General features: G+C 40.6%; 1 protein-coding gene across 1 annotated transcript in view; it reads right to left on the bottom strand.

Moving 5' to 3' along the window:
• The window catches only part of cntnap2a (contactin associated protein 2a), a 313,006-nt gene that overhangs the window by 165,045 nt on the left and 131,287 nt on the right, over nt 1-16,674 (bottom strand). The window contains exon 3 of the mRNA XM_068581486.1: nt 13,738-13,931. Within this exon, the coding sequence (XP_068437587.1) occupies nt 13,738-13,931 (194 nt within the window). The remainder of the gene's footprint in view (nt 1-13,737; nt 13,932-16,674) is intronic.

Below are 16,674 nucleotides of genomic sequence, written 5' to 3'. Positions count from 1 at the left end.
AACACATTCTTTTAATGCAGTCTCTGAGATCTCAGTCTCAAGAAAAACAGCATACTTTATTGCGTTCAAACAAAAGAAGATTAGTCTGTTGATTTATTTACCTAACGGTGCACATACAATAAAGTGTACGGGACGGAAGATCAAACGTTTTCTTTTTGCTTCTTGTGTAAAATCACATCCGAACACTTTAACTAATCTTTAAAAGGGCAGGATGGCAGCAATTTACCAGCCAGCAAATAACAGAGAGGCAGCAACAATAAAGTGGTTTGGATTTGAGGACAGCAGGCTGCGTTTTGGCAGTTTGTCATTTCTTTTGAAATGTAATGGCCTAAAATTAAACCATTAACTGCAACCGCTCTAAAAAATCTTCAGCAGAGGTAGAGCTTAATTTCAAAGAATTAATTCTGGTTGTGATTCGATTACTTTGATTTCTTAATTTCTGCTTTGCTGTGATACGTTCTACACTGACCTATTTGGTGCAGCAATCTTGTTTGAGAGCTGTAGTCGTATCTGTACATATAATATGTATGTTTGCATTTGTGTTCACAGAGAAGAAGTGAGCGACAGAACAGAGAAAACCCACTGGTTTCACAGCGTAGTAGAAACCTAAATACTGACAAAAGTCAGAAGGAAATGCACCGTTTAACACATCTCTTGGTTCGACACCTTTCTTCTCATTTTTCATCCTCTGTCCTCCTCTCCTCTGCTCCTCCCGCTCAGTGTCTCTTCTTTCACTTGACCTGGCACATGATGGGGAGAACCTCTAACCACCCACTAATCCGCCTCACCACAGTCCCTGAACTATTTTCACTTTTTTACTTTCTCCTCTACTCTGCAATACACGCACACACATCCACCATGCTCCACCGCTGCTTCTCTTCGACACACATAGGCTCTAAACAGCAAGCACGAACCATTTGGGAGAAGCGTCATTAAAAGCCGTGCAGGTAACTTGACGAGAGCAAGACACTAGACAGCCATGTGTTTTTCTAGATAAGACATGAAGTGGGCAGAGCTGTGGATGAGGGTGGGTGAGAAAAGCTCCGCTTAGTCAGTCTGCTTTGAGCTGACTCCTCAGTGACCCATATGTACCCCTGAAGATATGCTATCTGCAAAGAAGGTGATGGTCAAGAGTTCACACTAAGCTCAGAGCCACTGTACTTCTACTGTGGCAGGGGAGAAACACGAGGTGAATGGTGCTTCTATCTCCTCTGTGCTTTCCGTTTCATTTTTAATCTTTATTTATCCAGGAAAGGTTAAGCAAGACCACAAACACACAAACACACACTTCTTTTTTATTAGCGCCCTGCTTCAAATTCACACAGCTCCACATGACGCAGCAGGGAGCCCTTCAGGATACTTTAACTGCAGCTGCTATTCTCTGCAGATGCACAGGTCCTATAGTTCTGGGTTAAGTGACTTGCTAAAGGTCCGGGGCACCGGGGAAAAGCCAATCTACAGCTTATTGTACTCATAGGTTAAGGAAGTCAAAACAAAAGAATTCACCCCGCTGAACCAGTTCCAGTAACTGCTCGATTAGCAGACAGAAAGTCTTGGTTTAGGATGCTGATATCCACAAGAAGTCTGAGTTATTTTCGTCTTCTTGGGAACCAGAAAGTAGGCGGAGTAAAACCCTTTCCATCTGTCTTGAGTGGCGACAACAGAAGCAGCCTGTTTCTGTAACATGGCCTGGATCTCTAAATGAGAGGTAATCTATCTTCCCCTGGGAGGGCGCTGCAGAACTCAAGAGATGGACCCAGTCTCAGTGTCCCAGCCATACATTCAGTCGCCTCACCACTTCCTGTAAAACTGTGTTAGATGAAGGGGGACCAACTGTGACGCAGCAGCAATGACGCTGTTGTGTTCTGTCTCTGCCCTATGTGCCGCTGGACACTTCATGAACTGAAGGCTGGACAATGGGAGGGTGGGGCGCAAAAGCCGAGCCGATGATGAGGCGTGTGATCAATGAGGCCTGAACAGACACATCTCTCTCTGAAACTGGCTATAAGGCGGAGGGCCCTCAGAGCTGCAGCGGCGCTAATACACATTCACATTTTAACATACTGGACCAAGGCATTAAAAGAACTTCTGAAATCAATGTCCTCAAAACTGAAATGCTCCTCTTACCAACGGTGCTCCACTCTGTGGAGTTGTGTGTACATTTCTCAGATTTTAACTCTTTTTTCTGTCAAATCTTTTAAATCCTCGCTCACATCTTGTGCTTCCTTTTGTGTATTTGTCCGTGACAATTCAGTTTCCAAAATGCCTGTGGTCCTGGCTCAGGGTTTAAAGCACAAAAAGCACAAATGTATCAATTTGCATGCACATGGGGAGCACATATGCAGACATACACACGAGCCGCCCACTCACCACCTTGCCATTTAAACTTTTCTGCAGCGTTAAAACCTGATATCACCCTTAAGCTTATTTCACAGTGGGAAATAAAATAATAATAAAAAAACTCTGAATACTGTATATCTACTGAGAATTTGGCTGACTGCATGCCTAAGACTTTACTTCTTTTTGTCCAGCTGACACTTTCCTCTCCTTGCCCGTCAAGGTATATGAGATAGAAAGGAAGAGAACAAAACCATTTTCCAGCTCAACCCAAAAGCTCCATCCCCAATTTCCAGCTTCCTTCTTTTATTTCTCTATTGTGTTCTTCCCGCTATACGGCACTTATCTGTGCTTGGCTGAATGAACAGCTCAATTCAAAGGCATTACTATGCAGAGCAGACGGTAGAAGGTAGGATAGGGAAAAGAGGAAGAGGAGGAGGATAAAGATGAGGAAAAAGTTGTGGATGCTGAACGGTTCGCAAAAGTCTGCTTAGTCAACCATTTAATTCCCTCTCCTCCAAAGTCCAATCATTAACCGGCATCCAATGAGTAATTGGGAATGTGTGTGTGCTTGTGTGTTACTTCATACATTGTGTATGTGTGTCCGTTTATGTGAGTGAATGTGTGTGTAAGTGTTCGGCAACTTAAGAGCTTAGACACTTTGACGTTTTGTTTAATCAAGAACTGAGGCAATTTATGGCAACAAAGGCCACAAAATGCCTGAGGCAACTTTCATATTTCACCCAGCGTATGTCTGTGTATGTGTGTACACATGCTTTTATGGATTTGTGTGTTTCTCTCTACAATTTTGTTTTACCTAAGATTGATGTATATTTATGCTATGTTCATCAACTACTTTTAAATGTACCGCAGTATTTCTATAAAAAAACATGGTCCACTTGGGAATTTTTAGTAGATACAAACCGAAAAATATTTACTCACATTTTTTTATTCCTATGAAGATGTGCATCAAGTTTAAGAATATTAAAACATTAACATGCTGTGTTTTAAAAGTATAAATTAAGCTAAGTTTGAGAGAAAAATCTTGGACTGGAATCAAAACAACGCAGAGCTGTCATATGATTTAAGCATTCCATGAGATCAGTGGAGGAAACTTGGAAAACAAAAATAATGAGGGGAGCTGAGAGCCAGCCGGTTTCCTTGTTGGCCATTTGGAACACCAGGGCGGCTGTCATTCAGGAAACAACAAGCCAATCACGCTACTACAGCTGGTCAACAAATACCCCTGTGGTCAGCCCTGTCTCACACAAACACACATCACATGTTTACAAGACAATCATGCGTGTTGGCATATGTGTGCCCATACACAAACTAGGGCCTTGACACATACACACACACACACACACACTCACACACACACACACACACACGCACATGCATGCATATACACCCATCATCTGCTTGTTCAGCAGCTCTCCCTCCTTCTTCACCTCAGTTACTTACTTATTCTCCATGGCTGCATGTTTTTTTCATTTCCTGAATGTGAATCTGTCATTTTTGCCTGTGTGTATCCGTGTGTCAGTAAATACCTATTGTGTACGAGTGTATGTATGTGTCTTTGTGTCTCTGTTTTGACAGCCAGATACAGGCCTTTCCAGAGAACAGATCTCCAGATACTGAGAAACAACAAGTGAAAGCTATTTTCTGATGTTTTCTTGTTGCTGCTGGACGCTTTGTTCGACTAGCCCAGAGTAAGGGCCATTGTGTGTGCATGTGTGTGTGCGTGCTCTCCTTCCTAACAGAGGCAGGGGAAATCAGTCCGGCCTGGTCTGGTCTTTTGTTTTTATCGACAAGTGTACAGGACAAAACAGAAGGACCATAGAGAAATGTGTGCTTCTGTGAAGCCCTGCAGGTGTTTGTGTTTGCATGGGTGAGGGCCTCGACTGTACCAAGACAGGGCAAACTGTAGTAATGATAAATTGAAGTCGTGAATCTTAACATTTTAAAGTAGAATACAATAATCTTTGGTTTTTCTCAACAAGCATAGGGACAAAAGTCACATGAGACTTTGAATGAATGCCTACAGCACAGGCATTCTTGAAGGAAAATGGCATGTCTTTTAGTCGAGCTACTCTGATGTGTTGCAAATTGCATGATGTTGTCAGAGAAAAAAACACTGAAACTCTTAAATGTAATACCAACCTCAGAGACTGCTGTGATCAATTTTTGTCTACTACAACAAAATAGCAGTTCAACACCCATTAGACAAGCTGCGTCTGCACTCTTTCCAACAAACTAAAGCCGTTTAGGAATCCCAAAAGTAGAAAATGTTCTAACTTAAATATCTGATTGAGCCTCCCGTGGGTGGCTTTTTATTATTCATCTGCCTTGCTTGAGACCATGTCGGTGAAATACAGAGAATGGGAACAGGACTTATTGAACATAAAAAGATGCCACTGTGGGAGAGATGCTTTATCTTCTCTGGCTAAACACTTATTGACACAGAATAACATTTCTAGGCGACACAGTCACTCAACCCTCCCACCAGGGATGCTAATAAGCACTTATAATAAAGGCATGTTTCTGAAATATGTAATTTATTATAATTACTGTTCTATTATGGGCCTGCATATCTTCCTCACCTGTATATGTATCTTATAGTTCCTATCATAATGGAGAGTTAACTTCTTGTATCTTCTTCTCATTCCTTAGTACTCATCTAATGCTCTTCAATACTATCTGAGAAAAGCAAATACTGAACATGAACAGCACAGCACATCTGCACTCGTCATTATAACAATTTTAATTCATGTTCATCCTTTTGCTCCGTAGACTTTTGATAATTTGAATCAAATACTTTATGCATGTTTGTATTTGTGCAAGCAAGTAATTTCCAATGTTCCACCTGGAGCTGGAACAGTATTAAAACCCTTTGTGTCGTTACATCCTTGTGCCAAACCATTGCTATTCACTTCAGTTTCTCATTAACTGCTCTCACCTGCTAAAAGGCGCTCCTAAAGAGCTGGTGACAAAGGGAACTGCAATCCTTTTCTTTGCTTCACATATATTATTAGCTGAAAAATGAGGAACATTTCCAGAGAATTTCATGCTAATATTTTTCTTTACACTTCCATTTGGCATCATTAATTACTGTGGAGTAACTTAAAGAAAAAAAAGGCCTCTCTCAAAGAAAATGTAATGTTTAAGGATCATACTGTCGTCAGTTTTCCCCCCATATAACTTCACAAAATTATCTTTGGTGTGAAAAATATTCTGCTGCATTGAATTAACTTTGACAGAGTCAGACAGGGACACACCTACCCACACACACAGACACACAGACACACACACACGCACACACACACACACACACACACACACACACACACACACACACACACACACACACACACACAGAAAGGGAAAGAATAGAGCTTTAAGAGCCCATTACTCAGGCTGTGAACATTTGGCACCCTCTCTCCCCCCTCTGCTCACCAGGGACCAACACTGATGGAGTGAAGACTGCCTTCTTGGCTCTGCTGTGAAACCTCACACACGACATGCAGTGCATGCTGCAGTGTTTCTGTATGTGCATGCGTCTGTGCCCTCTAACAACTCATTATTTGTGAGTGTATGAATGTTTTGACACGATGTTTGAGGCAACGAGCATATTCACTCATTCATGTTGGACTCCCCTCCTGAGCGTCACACCGCCAGCTCACCTGGAGTTTGGACGCTGGAGGACCCACAAGAACCAATTTGAAAGAGAGAAGCTCTTTTTTAGCAAAATGAGGCAAATAGATGCAACTCATCGCCAACAGTCTTGTGAACAAAATAATACAAATGAAAAAACAATCATTTTCAGTGCTATGTCCACTGTCACAAAAAGGACAATGTTCATGTTCATGACAGTATTATTACATTCAGCAGCAGTTGTAGTTCAGGAGACTTCTATGGCTCACTGGGAAGCGTCCTCTCTATCTGATTCAATTCATCATCCTCGTTATTCACACTCAGCAATTTTTAATTTCCATACAATTCTTATCTGGAATGGAGTGAAGCGACATTAAAGAGGCTGACGTTCAAGTCCTGTGAAGTCACTGCAGCGGATCAAGATATAGAGCTGAAAGTTCGAAGAGACTTTATATCAATGTAGATGAAAAAAAAGCCATAAAAGTCATATTCATGACTGCGAGCAATGCGTTCCACCGTGGTCTAATAAAGTTCAAACATTTTTTACTTTAATTCTGAATGTAGTAATTCCTTTGAGCAGCTCACTGCTGGTCAGCAGCAGTTTCTGTGAGTGACTGCTTGTGTATGCATGAGCATCCTTTCCATGCATGTGGGTGCCTAGTTGCCTTTTTTTTTTAAAGATAATATCTATTAATACACACATCAAACAGATTAAAGATCTTGCATTAATATCAAATGAGTGCACCTCATTTCCGCTGACGTAAATAATCTTCTTTGATCCTCTCCTCAATCAATCCTATCAGCTGGTACCAGTTGCTATTTAGGTTGTGGCTAAAGATCATCTCATCTTCGACGTGACTCATTAGATAGTGTCACTGGCTCCACAATGCACGGCACATTGTTGAAATATCATTTAGTAATGGAGGCCTTTCTCCAGAGCACTTCATAATAAGCTAGAAAATAGGCATTCAAGAATGCGTCGACAGATCAACAACGGCGGTTTGTGTCCCTTGTGTTAAAGGAAAAAACAATTAGTGCCATTCGTGTGAAGCACCACTTAAACCACAAGATTTGGGGGGAATATTGGGCTATTTTAAATGATTTCTGGATGGCCTAATGAAAGGCTATCATTAGTCAAACATCGGAGGCTTTTCTTAACACTGAATGTAGTTGCTGCAAGACTGTGCAGCTATGATTGCTGCTGAATTTAGTCAAATATTTGTCTCTCCATAATACCCCCACCTCTCCTATTGCCTTGATACTATCAGAGCAAAGCCCATTTCTCTCTCTCTCTCTCTCTCTCTCTCTCTCTCTCTCTCTCTCTCTCTCTCTCTCTCTCTCTCTCTCTCTCTCTCTCCCACACACAAACTCATACCAACATATTTTTGCTTCAGAGACTTCACAAGGAAAATACAATGCTCCATGCCATACTCAGCTTCAACATATCATTGTATGATGAATTTGATCATTAAAACAAATACAGAGAGAGGATAGTAAATTCAAAGGGGAAGCACAGCACAGTCACACTGAGATCTGGAGCACCCCCTCCCAATCACTCAATTACAAGCTGACATTTAGCAGGCCACAGATTCACCAGCCGAATATTAATTTATGAGTGAGGTATTTGGTCCTTCATAACACAGGGCTCTACCCAAGAATACTTGGGGATGATGAAGCTATGTGTCTGTTTCAAAAAAAGGACATTACCAATGTATTGTTTGTAATTCATGCTAAAAACAATGCACAAGCACTAGCTGTTGGGTTTTCTAAAAGTAGTGCAATGGTAGTTTGCCCCAACATGACACTTGTAAATACATAAACAAGTCATTTGTTATACATTTGTGTTTATGTATATCTTAATATATACATGTACACTTTAAAAAAGTATATAAGTCGTCAAAATACAGATTTTATTAGACGAGTAAGTCTAAAATCTGTAGGCCGAGACTTGTTTAAATTCTAGACTAGTTCCCTTCATGTGAACCCTTCCTATGAGCATTTGAATACATACATAATGCAACATATTTTGAGCTATCTTTTTATACTTATTTTATTCATTTCACCTTGCTTTGGTGTTGTCTTTGAGGTTCCTTGCACTAATGTGCACTTACTTCCCAACTAATGTAAGCCCTCTAGATAAAAGTGTCAGCCAAATGCTTAAATGGATATGTATGAGGCACTTGATGTCTGTGTTTAATCAGAAGCAAAAATGCAAGAATATTTAAATCTTACAACAAGGGAAATCACTCAAGTTCAAAAAGTCAGCGTTGCGCTTTCGTGCTCCTTGTTTCTTTTCTTTCTCATAAGTGACTGCTACATATCACGCGAAAATAAATCAAGTTTCATTTCATTAAAAGTGAGGTTGCAAGTTCATCCATTTACTCCAGTACAAGTACAGAAACTCGCTTTGGACTCCAACCTGTCCCTCATTCTTTACTGGCTTGTCTCCAAAGTTTATCATCTAGGATTCTCCAAACTCCGGGACCGCCATCTTGTTTCCTTGCTAGCGACACAGACAAGCTGACATTTAACTACCAGTGTATTTGGAAATAGATTCATGAAATACAGATGGAATCTGATATTTGGTGCAACTGTTACGAAGTGGAATATAGAGCTGTGGAATCAGACACAACAGCGTACGGAACAGGAGGCGAAGCTTCATTACAATCACAGCCGACCGAGAAGCCCCGTGGCTGAGGTGACTCGCGCCGCAGATGTTGACAGCTGGGATGTTGACAGCATGTGCACACCGAAGGAGACGCCAACAAACTTCACTGTGGTCCGTTTCTGCCTGCTGCTGTGCTACCACAGTATTCTGGCTTGTGTACAGCTCTCTGTACATTTTGAATCAGGGATCAGTTTCTTAGTTGAGAAAACACAATTCGTTTCCACATTTGTACTCCACAGGTGACATATCGTTGGAATAAATGGCCATCTATCCAGCTGTCAAATTAATCTTTCCTAGGATACTAAAACATTAGGAGAAGTGCTAATCTTACTACTGTATAATATATGTTTTGGGAAACTATAATTCACTTTCCTTATGCCTTGTTGTATGCCACCGTTAATCTCAAAAATACCAGTTTCTCTACGCTGTGGATTTAAAGTACCCCCCAACCCACGACAGGTAACTGCTCTTAAGTGTGAAGATAGATATCGTGGTAGATATTAGCAACCTACATACACAATATGTAGAGTACAGAGTGCTTGACTGAAGCACAGTTGTCTGTATATGATGCATTATTTCTCCTCTCAAGTATAATCTATGGAAGCTTCAAACCCCCACACCAACAAAGACACACTTATGCTCCAGGATGCGAACGCGGTCTCTAACCTCATAGCGGCACACACAAAAGTAGCACTGACCTTCACATTGTACATTATGGAATATGAACCAGCCGAATAGAGAATGTTTTGGGTTGCAGGAATTTATGCCATACAGTATTTAAGTAAATCACATATAGTATGTTTTATTGGTCCAGTGAGAAACCATTATTAATGTGTCCCAGTTTGATCCTGTATCAGCTTAAGATTTGCGGTACGAACTGTGCTAGTTTATTGGACACATACATTACTGTCAACTAACCTGGGGTTCTTGCAGCTACACGTTTCTTATCCACATTAATAAACATTCTGACAGAGCCTGCTGGCATTATCTGAACAAGAGTTATGGTAAACAAGTGTGTGGGAGGGAAATGTGGCTTCAAATGTTTGTTAGTTTGTTAAGTTAATTGCATTTTAATGTGCAGTCAGACAGAATGTTTTTTTTTTCCTGCGCTATCACAGAATTCACTACACACTACATTTAGCTTTTTATGTTCTCGCTGAGTTATATCATGATGCTGTAATTGTGGATCAAAGTCTGACACTTAAACTGACAAAAAACAAGATAATCACTTGAAAGGTTTCCAAGAAAGACACCTGACAAATTATTACCTGTCACTGAGAGCTGCGAATTTGTCAAACACATGTCCTGTAATATCTGCCTCTATTTCATCAGTGAAACCTTTTAAGATATGTAAGTAAACAATTTATATTTTCTTTAATTAAATTTTACATATTGCCAAAGTGCAAGCCATATCAGAAAGATCTAATTAACATATGTCATGCATTTTGTAGATCTTTGTTCTGCGAGATTTCTATCTTTCAGCATATTGCTCCTTTTTTAAAGTTCATTACTACCAGATACTATAATACCTCCTGTAGCAGGCAGGTCTGTGTATCACGTCACTACGTGCGTGGTAAAACACAAGGTACAAACAATATACTGTGGACCTGCTCATCAACACATTGCACATTAACTTGGGGTTCAAAACTCGACTCTGCATTTAGTGTATGCATCTTCCATTATAGCCAACCGTTGCTCTACTAAGTATGATGATTGTGTAACTGATTAATGCAAGTTTGCAAGTATTGACAGCCTCTTAAGCATTGTCGTCTGTTCGATCAGTTTTAATTATTGCAGTAATTCATCATTGTCATTGTGTTTTCTCAGTAGTATGTTAGCGATGCATTAAAACGGTATTTTTCAAGAAAGCCCAGCACTGCAGTTTTCAGGCCTTTACCAACTATCCTCCTCACTGACTCACAGTCACAGCAATTTAGCTATCATCAGCACTGTTGCTTTGACTGAACGTTGCCCTCTCAGTTTGGCAATGAAAGAGTTAAGCCATCAGTGTGGAGTAACGGCAGGCGATGATTGGTGGCAAAATGTGCCTGAATAGAACCTTCATGCATAAGACTGCAGGACAGGTGGTTTTCTCTCTGGGGATCGCTGTGTGAACCTCATCCAGCGGTGAATGGGATTGAGCCGAATGTGATTGAATGGCTTGAAACATGGCCTGATGGTAGAAGTGTGCATGTGTGTGTGTGTGTGTGTGTGTGTGTGTGTGTGTGTGTGTGTGTGTGTGTGTGTGTATATTTGAAACATTAAGTTGGGTTAAAAGCCTTATCATCCCAACTCGTCCCTTTGATCAATTGGGAATTGGTAGCTCTGAAATTATCGTCAGTTTCCCACAGACATATTCACAAAAACAAGATTTAATCTTGAGCTTTAAGTATGTGTGTATGCATGTATGTGTGTCAGTGCACACTTATTTAGATTGCTGCAAACCCAAAGGCTCTTCTAAATAAGACAAGCGAAAGAGAGAAACAAACGGCCCCAGATTTGCTTGTTACTGCACTGGGGGTTATTGATGGTATATGCCCAGTTTAAAATGATTGGCTCTGCATTTGTTTACATAAGCAATATTTTGAGTTACACTGGCAATAAGTAAAATATATAAATATATATATATATATATATATATATATATATATATATATATATATATATATATATATATATAAATGTCATACATTGAGGCAAAACAGAAAAACAACGTTGTCTTTAGTTACAAGCACCTCCAAGATGAACGTGTTTTGGAGTATTTGAAGAAATATTAGAGGCAATGAATCAGGGTTAATGGCAGAAGGAAAACACTTCTGAATAAATAATCGCCAAACAATTATGATGCCGCACACAAAAACAACAGCTTAATTTACTTTCAACTGTAAATGATCCATATTTGTCACTGCTTCCAGTCCTAACAGTACTAAAAGAGAGAATAATGATTAACGTATTCCAGGCTGAATGCAGCTTAATACCCACAGAAGAAAAATGCACACATGCAAAAACAAAATGTTTTTGTAAACACACACCCACCAGAGATTTTAACTCTGTGGCTGGTAAGCAAGATTCTTCACGTCAGATCTTTTCATGAAGAAAGTGGGAAGGAACACATTATACCGTAGAAGGAGAGGACTTGCTCAATGTCCACACATTGATTGACCAGTGTCTTCTGCCTTGTCAGGAGAGGTAAAAGCTTGAATTGCACAGCAGCGTTTCATGAATACATTTGAGAGAAAAGACTCAGTTAAAAGATGCTCTGCTCAGAATGTATTCTGTCAGGAAACACTTCCTTGTGTATCATCAACAATCAACGCACTGCACCAATGATTTGCCTATGTTAAAATATTCAGCTGGAAGATGTTCATGTCATATAGGTGTGTGTGACGGCTGAGAGAGCATAAGCATCGGGCCAGGAAGGCTAACCCCATGTCAGTGTAAAAATACTTCTTCGGAATATGTTAACTGCTTGGATTTTGTTTTGACATTTTACTTAATCATAATCTGATAGGTAGTGAACTTTCAGAAAAAAACGATCAACAGGGTCAGCTTCTGTTTGTTCCATGTGTTTTGAAATCTTTTTCATCCTAATAAGGTGGAGAATGCTGCCCGAGCAGTGATCGCTGCACAGGGTGTAGTTTGTGAACGCAGCCCTCAGGCTGGCTCCTCCCCCAACCAATGCAATTAGTTAGAGTGCCAACATTTGTGAAATACAGCTGCTTATTTTAACTCTAAAGGACATGTTTGCTGTAAATTGTTTTATAAACTCCATAGTTGTGTTGTATTCAATAAGTTGATATATGAGGTGGTGAGTAGTCACAATATTAAATTGTATGATTCTGCAGCAGCTGAGCCCTGTTAATCCCTGTGTTCCCCTTGCAGGTTCAGTGCTGCTGTTTTGCCGTGGTCTCTATCAGTAAAAAATCTATGTGTCTCATCAATTCTCAAAACAATATCGTAAGGTTTCTTAGGCTTACAATTCCTGGGGCATAATTTCCCAGGTGGGCGTTGTTGATTCCCTCAGTTTCTCACACACATGTAGATGCCTATACATTCAGTGTGTAAGGTCTGTTTTTACTGATTTAAATGCATTTTTTTTAATGTGTTTCCTCTTGATTATTGCCTTTTTGCATAATCTATTACATTTACATCATATCATGTTAATTATTGTACCGTTCTTGAGCCTTAAAGTAAAAGGTATACCTCTTAGAAAATAGGAGTAAGATGGACTGGGGAATAAAAAAACACATAATGTCTGATGAAAAGGTAAAAAGGCCCTCCCCTTCCAGGTTTTAGATGAATGCTGACTCGCTCGGTGCATCAACGTTATTCATGACAGGGCTATTTTCTTCTCCTCTCCTCTCACTAAAAGCCCATCTGTTATCACCTGTAGCTCTTCACCAACAGTGAATAGTGTGGGCTTTTAACCCATCAGCTAATGATCAACGATGCCTAACTCAAGTGCTCGGTAAGTGCTGTGACAGAGGTCTGTTGGTTTGGGATGCGAGATGTACAGGAGAGGAAATAACCACAGAGATCCCATCAATGTCAAATAATAAACTAAGAGGCTCATTTCCTCATGTTCTCTCTGTATGTATATATCTGGAACCAAACACCGCTTCAATAAGGACTATGACTGAGATATTACATTTGGTTAAAATTTAGGAAAGCACAAATCAATCAATTGAGTGATTGATTTGTGCACCACATAGTGGCACTATCACCCAAGATTTCTGCTCTGGGATATGTAAAGGGTGAAAAGGAAGCCTTCAAATGTCATTTATGTGTCATTTAATATCTTGTTCTATCATCATGTTTTTCCCTTTTCATCAGTTCTTTTTACACTTGCATCTTGAGTAATACATACACAAAATGTAGTAGTAGTAGTTTTTTCTCCAAATATATTTTTAAAATGCTATCTACAATTATTATCCAACAATGTAACCCTGTAGCACTCTGCCATTGATGGTTACACTGTTACCTGATAACCTGTGACCCGCCCTCCCCGCACACACACACACACACACACACACACACACACACACACACACACACACACACACATCTTGTTCACTCACCCAAATGTTGCCGTCTTGGTGATATGGTTTCCAGTTCCTTCCTGTGTCGCTGTAGAGGAGACGGTACCGCGTCGTCCAATCGGAGCTGCTATAGCGACCCTGCGTTGCTATGGCGCTCACCTGCTTTCTGGAACCAAGGTCCACCTGTAGCCACTGGTAATGGTCACTGTCCAGAGGAGACCAACCACCAGCACCTGCAGAGTTGGTGACAATGGGTGGGAGGTCAGTTTGTTTTCAAATATCTTACATCCCTTTTCACAGTGTCTGTGAAATAAAATGGCTTGGCCCTGGTGTGATTTAATAAATAACAAGGAGTATAAACTATTTTTTCCTTTAGTCTATCTTATTAGCAAAGACTGCTTTCTGCACATGCAGGCTGAGTTGCTGCGATTTAAGGAAGACAAGCTCTGGAGTCCAGACAAAGGACCAGCGTGGCTCTGCCATAATGACATTTTACAAAGAGAGTGTGGAGTTACAGTTCTACGCTTTCCTATTATTAATGGTCAGTGTCTAGCAGAGAGAAACCCCAGACATTTGTGCCAAGACTGAGACTGGAATAGTCTATGGACTCTTCTTCAGCACCATCTAGTTATTTACTCCTTGTCACAACATACACCTCAACTTCTAGAGCGATGGCATTAGCATGTATGACATTTCAAGACGGAATTTCTTTTAGATTAATATGCGGGGCGTAATATATTTGATGTACTCTGTGTTCAGATATACAATCTGTCAAGAACTAAATCCATGATTTGAATATGAGCACATTATTGATTAAGAATGTGATCTTTTAGTAATGATATCTATTAATCCCCAAAAATGTATACAGAGTGAAACAGGAAAGAGACAGATATAAATGCAACAACTGTCAACACTAATAGAACCCACTTCATGCTGTTGTTTTCAGCTAGGTTCAATATGTGAATCCTTGAGTGTAGTGCAGAATAAAGTGATATTTCATTCTGGTGGAACATGCATAATTGTTTTTTCATCAGTCTTAAATATGGACAGTATAAGCAAGAGAAGATACTCTAAAGGTGCATTTTAAAAGTGGAATTAGGTGACCTCCTCCTTTTTGCACATAGTTTAAAAAAATGCCAGGTACAAAAACACAGCTCCAAAGTTGAAGGTTTACAGGGTGGTAGCACAAAAAGTGGAAAACATTTTAACCAAGGTGAAATATTGCTTGAAGAAAAATGACTAAGCATTAAAGGAGAACGTTTCAATAGTATTTCCCGTGGCTACAGTGTAGACTGTTGGAATAGATGACTGTGTTTGGATCGCAATCCTGTCTGTGGCAGTCTGCGTCTTTGTGCAAGCCTCAAACCTCATGGCTCGGCCCTCATGGCCAGAAAGAAACTCATGTGTCCTCCAAAAATTGCCCCCATCACACCTCCAGGTGTCGACGTGAGGCGGGGCCAAACACCCCTGGACCTCACAGGTTAAATGAGCCTTTGAATAAACGCTGCAGAAACAAAAGAGCAAGGAAACTACTAGACAGAAAATTAATTAAAATGCTGCACAGATTCCACTAACCTGATGTCCTCCACCGTTAGAAAATAAGAGTAAAGCTAAAAAGATACCGACATGGTATGTGGACGACTGTACAAACCAGTGTGAGAAATACAAGACAAATGCATGCAGAGAACATGGATGTACATCAAGATGTACATACAGATGTAGAGACGAGTGCATGGATGCCCCCCCCTCCTCCTCCACACACACACACACACACACACACACGCACACACACACACACACACGCGCCAAGTACCGAAAATGTACCAGTGTAACAAACAGCCAAGCTTTTGACAGAATGTGACTGAAAAGATTGTTGGGCGAGTGGTGGGTGGTGGATGGCCTGCAAACTGTCCATGTCACGGCCGTCGTCTTTGATTCTCTTTGATGGAATTTTTGAAAGGGCAAAAATACAGATAAAAAAAAATTGACAGTCTAAAAGCACAGGTGAAGGAGAATGATTGATTTGAAAAATGACAATGAGAGAGAAAAAAACATGACCATGTGGACAAAGTTAGAGAAAGGGAGATAGTAAGAAAGTACAAAGGAGTGGGAGAGGAGCACAAAGTCTAGTGGAGGAGGCATGAGAGATGATAGTCATATGATAAAATAGAGGGTGAGGCAGTTTGCCATGTATCCCCTCTAGCAAAAAGCCTATATCTTATCCAATTACAGAGCCATTACACTCCAGCCCCGGCCTTGACAGATAACCAGGCCTGTATCAGTGGAAACGTCAATACCTCAAAAAACCCGTTGCAGCAAAGCCATTCCCTTCGGGGGATAAAATACTATCAGAAGAGGGCATTGGGTTTGGGAAAGGTGAGGCGATAGTGATCAGAAACAGACAGTAAACAGACAATAAAGATTGAGAAAGCAGGCTGACTGGACAATGACCAAGGCAGTGTGACGCTAAGAACAAGATCGAGGATCGGGTGTCAAAAAGAATGACGAGAAGGTGTGTGTTAAGGGGGTGACAAGCCAAGGGAGGAGGCAGAAAAATGGAAACGAGGACGAGTAACAGAGATGGATGAGGTGTGGAGAAGAGGGAGTGATGAGAGAGGCTTTTATGACTCTGGTAGAGAGCATGCGGATGGGAAGAAAAAAGGACAGCAATGTAGTTATGGTAAAGAAGGTGATAGATGAGGCCAAAAGTGAAGAGGGGAAGAGGAACCGAGCAGAGGGAAAAGGATGAGTAACTTAGGAGAAGGAGATAAACTGAACCCATTCAACACTGGAAAGGGGGCAACATCAACTGAGAATGAGACTGCAAGTGGGTTCAAATGACATGGAACAGAAAGTTATGGGTAGAGTTCAGGACAATAGAAGGAAGTGAGAGAGGAACAGTGAGAATATATGTGCAATATAGGGAGCCGTTATTGCAAATTTCTGAATAATAGTGGTACATTGTAGATGTGGGTA

This window comes from Clinocottus analis, unplaced genomic scaffold (genome assembly GCF_023055335.1).
Source record: "Clinocottus analis isolate CAN_PGR_092001 unplaced genomic scaffold, fCliAna1.0.p SCAF_18, whole genome shotgun sequence".
In the NCBI taxonomy this organism is placed as follows: domain Eukaryota; kingdom Metazoa; phylum Chordata; class Actinopteri; order Perciformes; family Cottidae; genus Clinocottus; species Clinocottus analis.
This window is presented reverse-complemented; position numbering and strand designations above follow the sequence as displayed.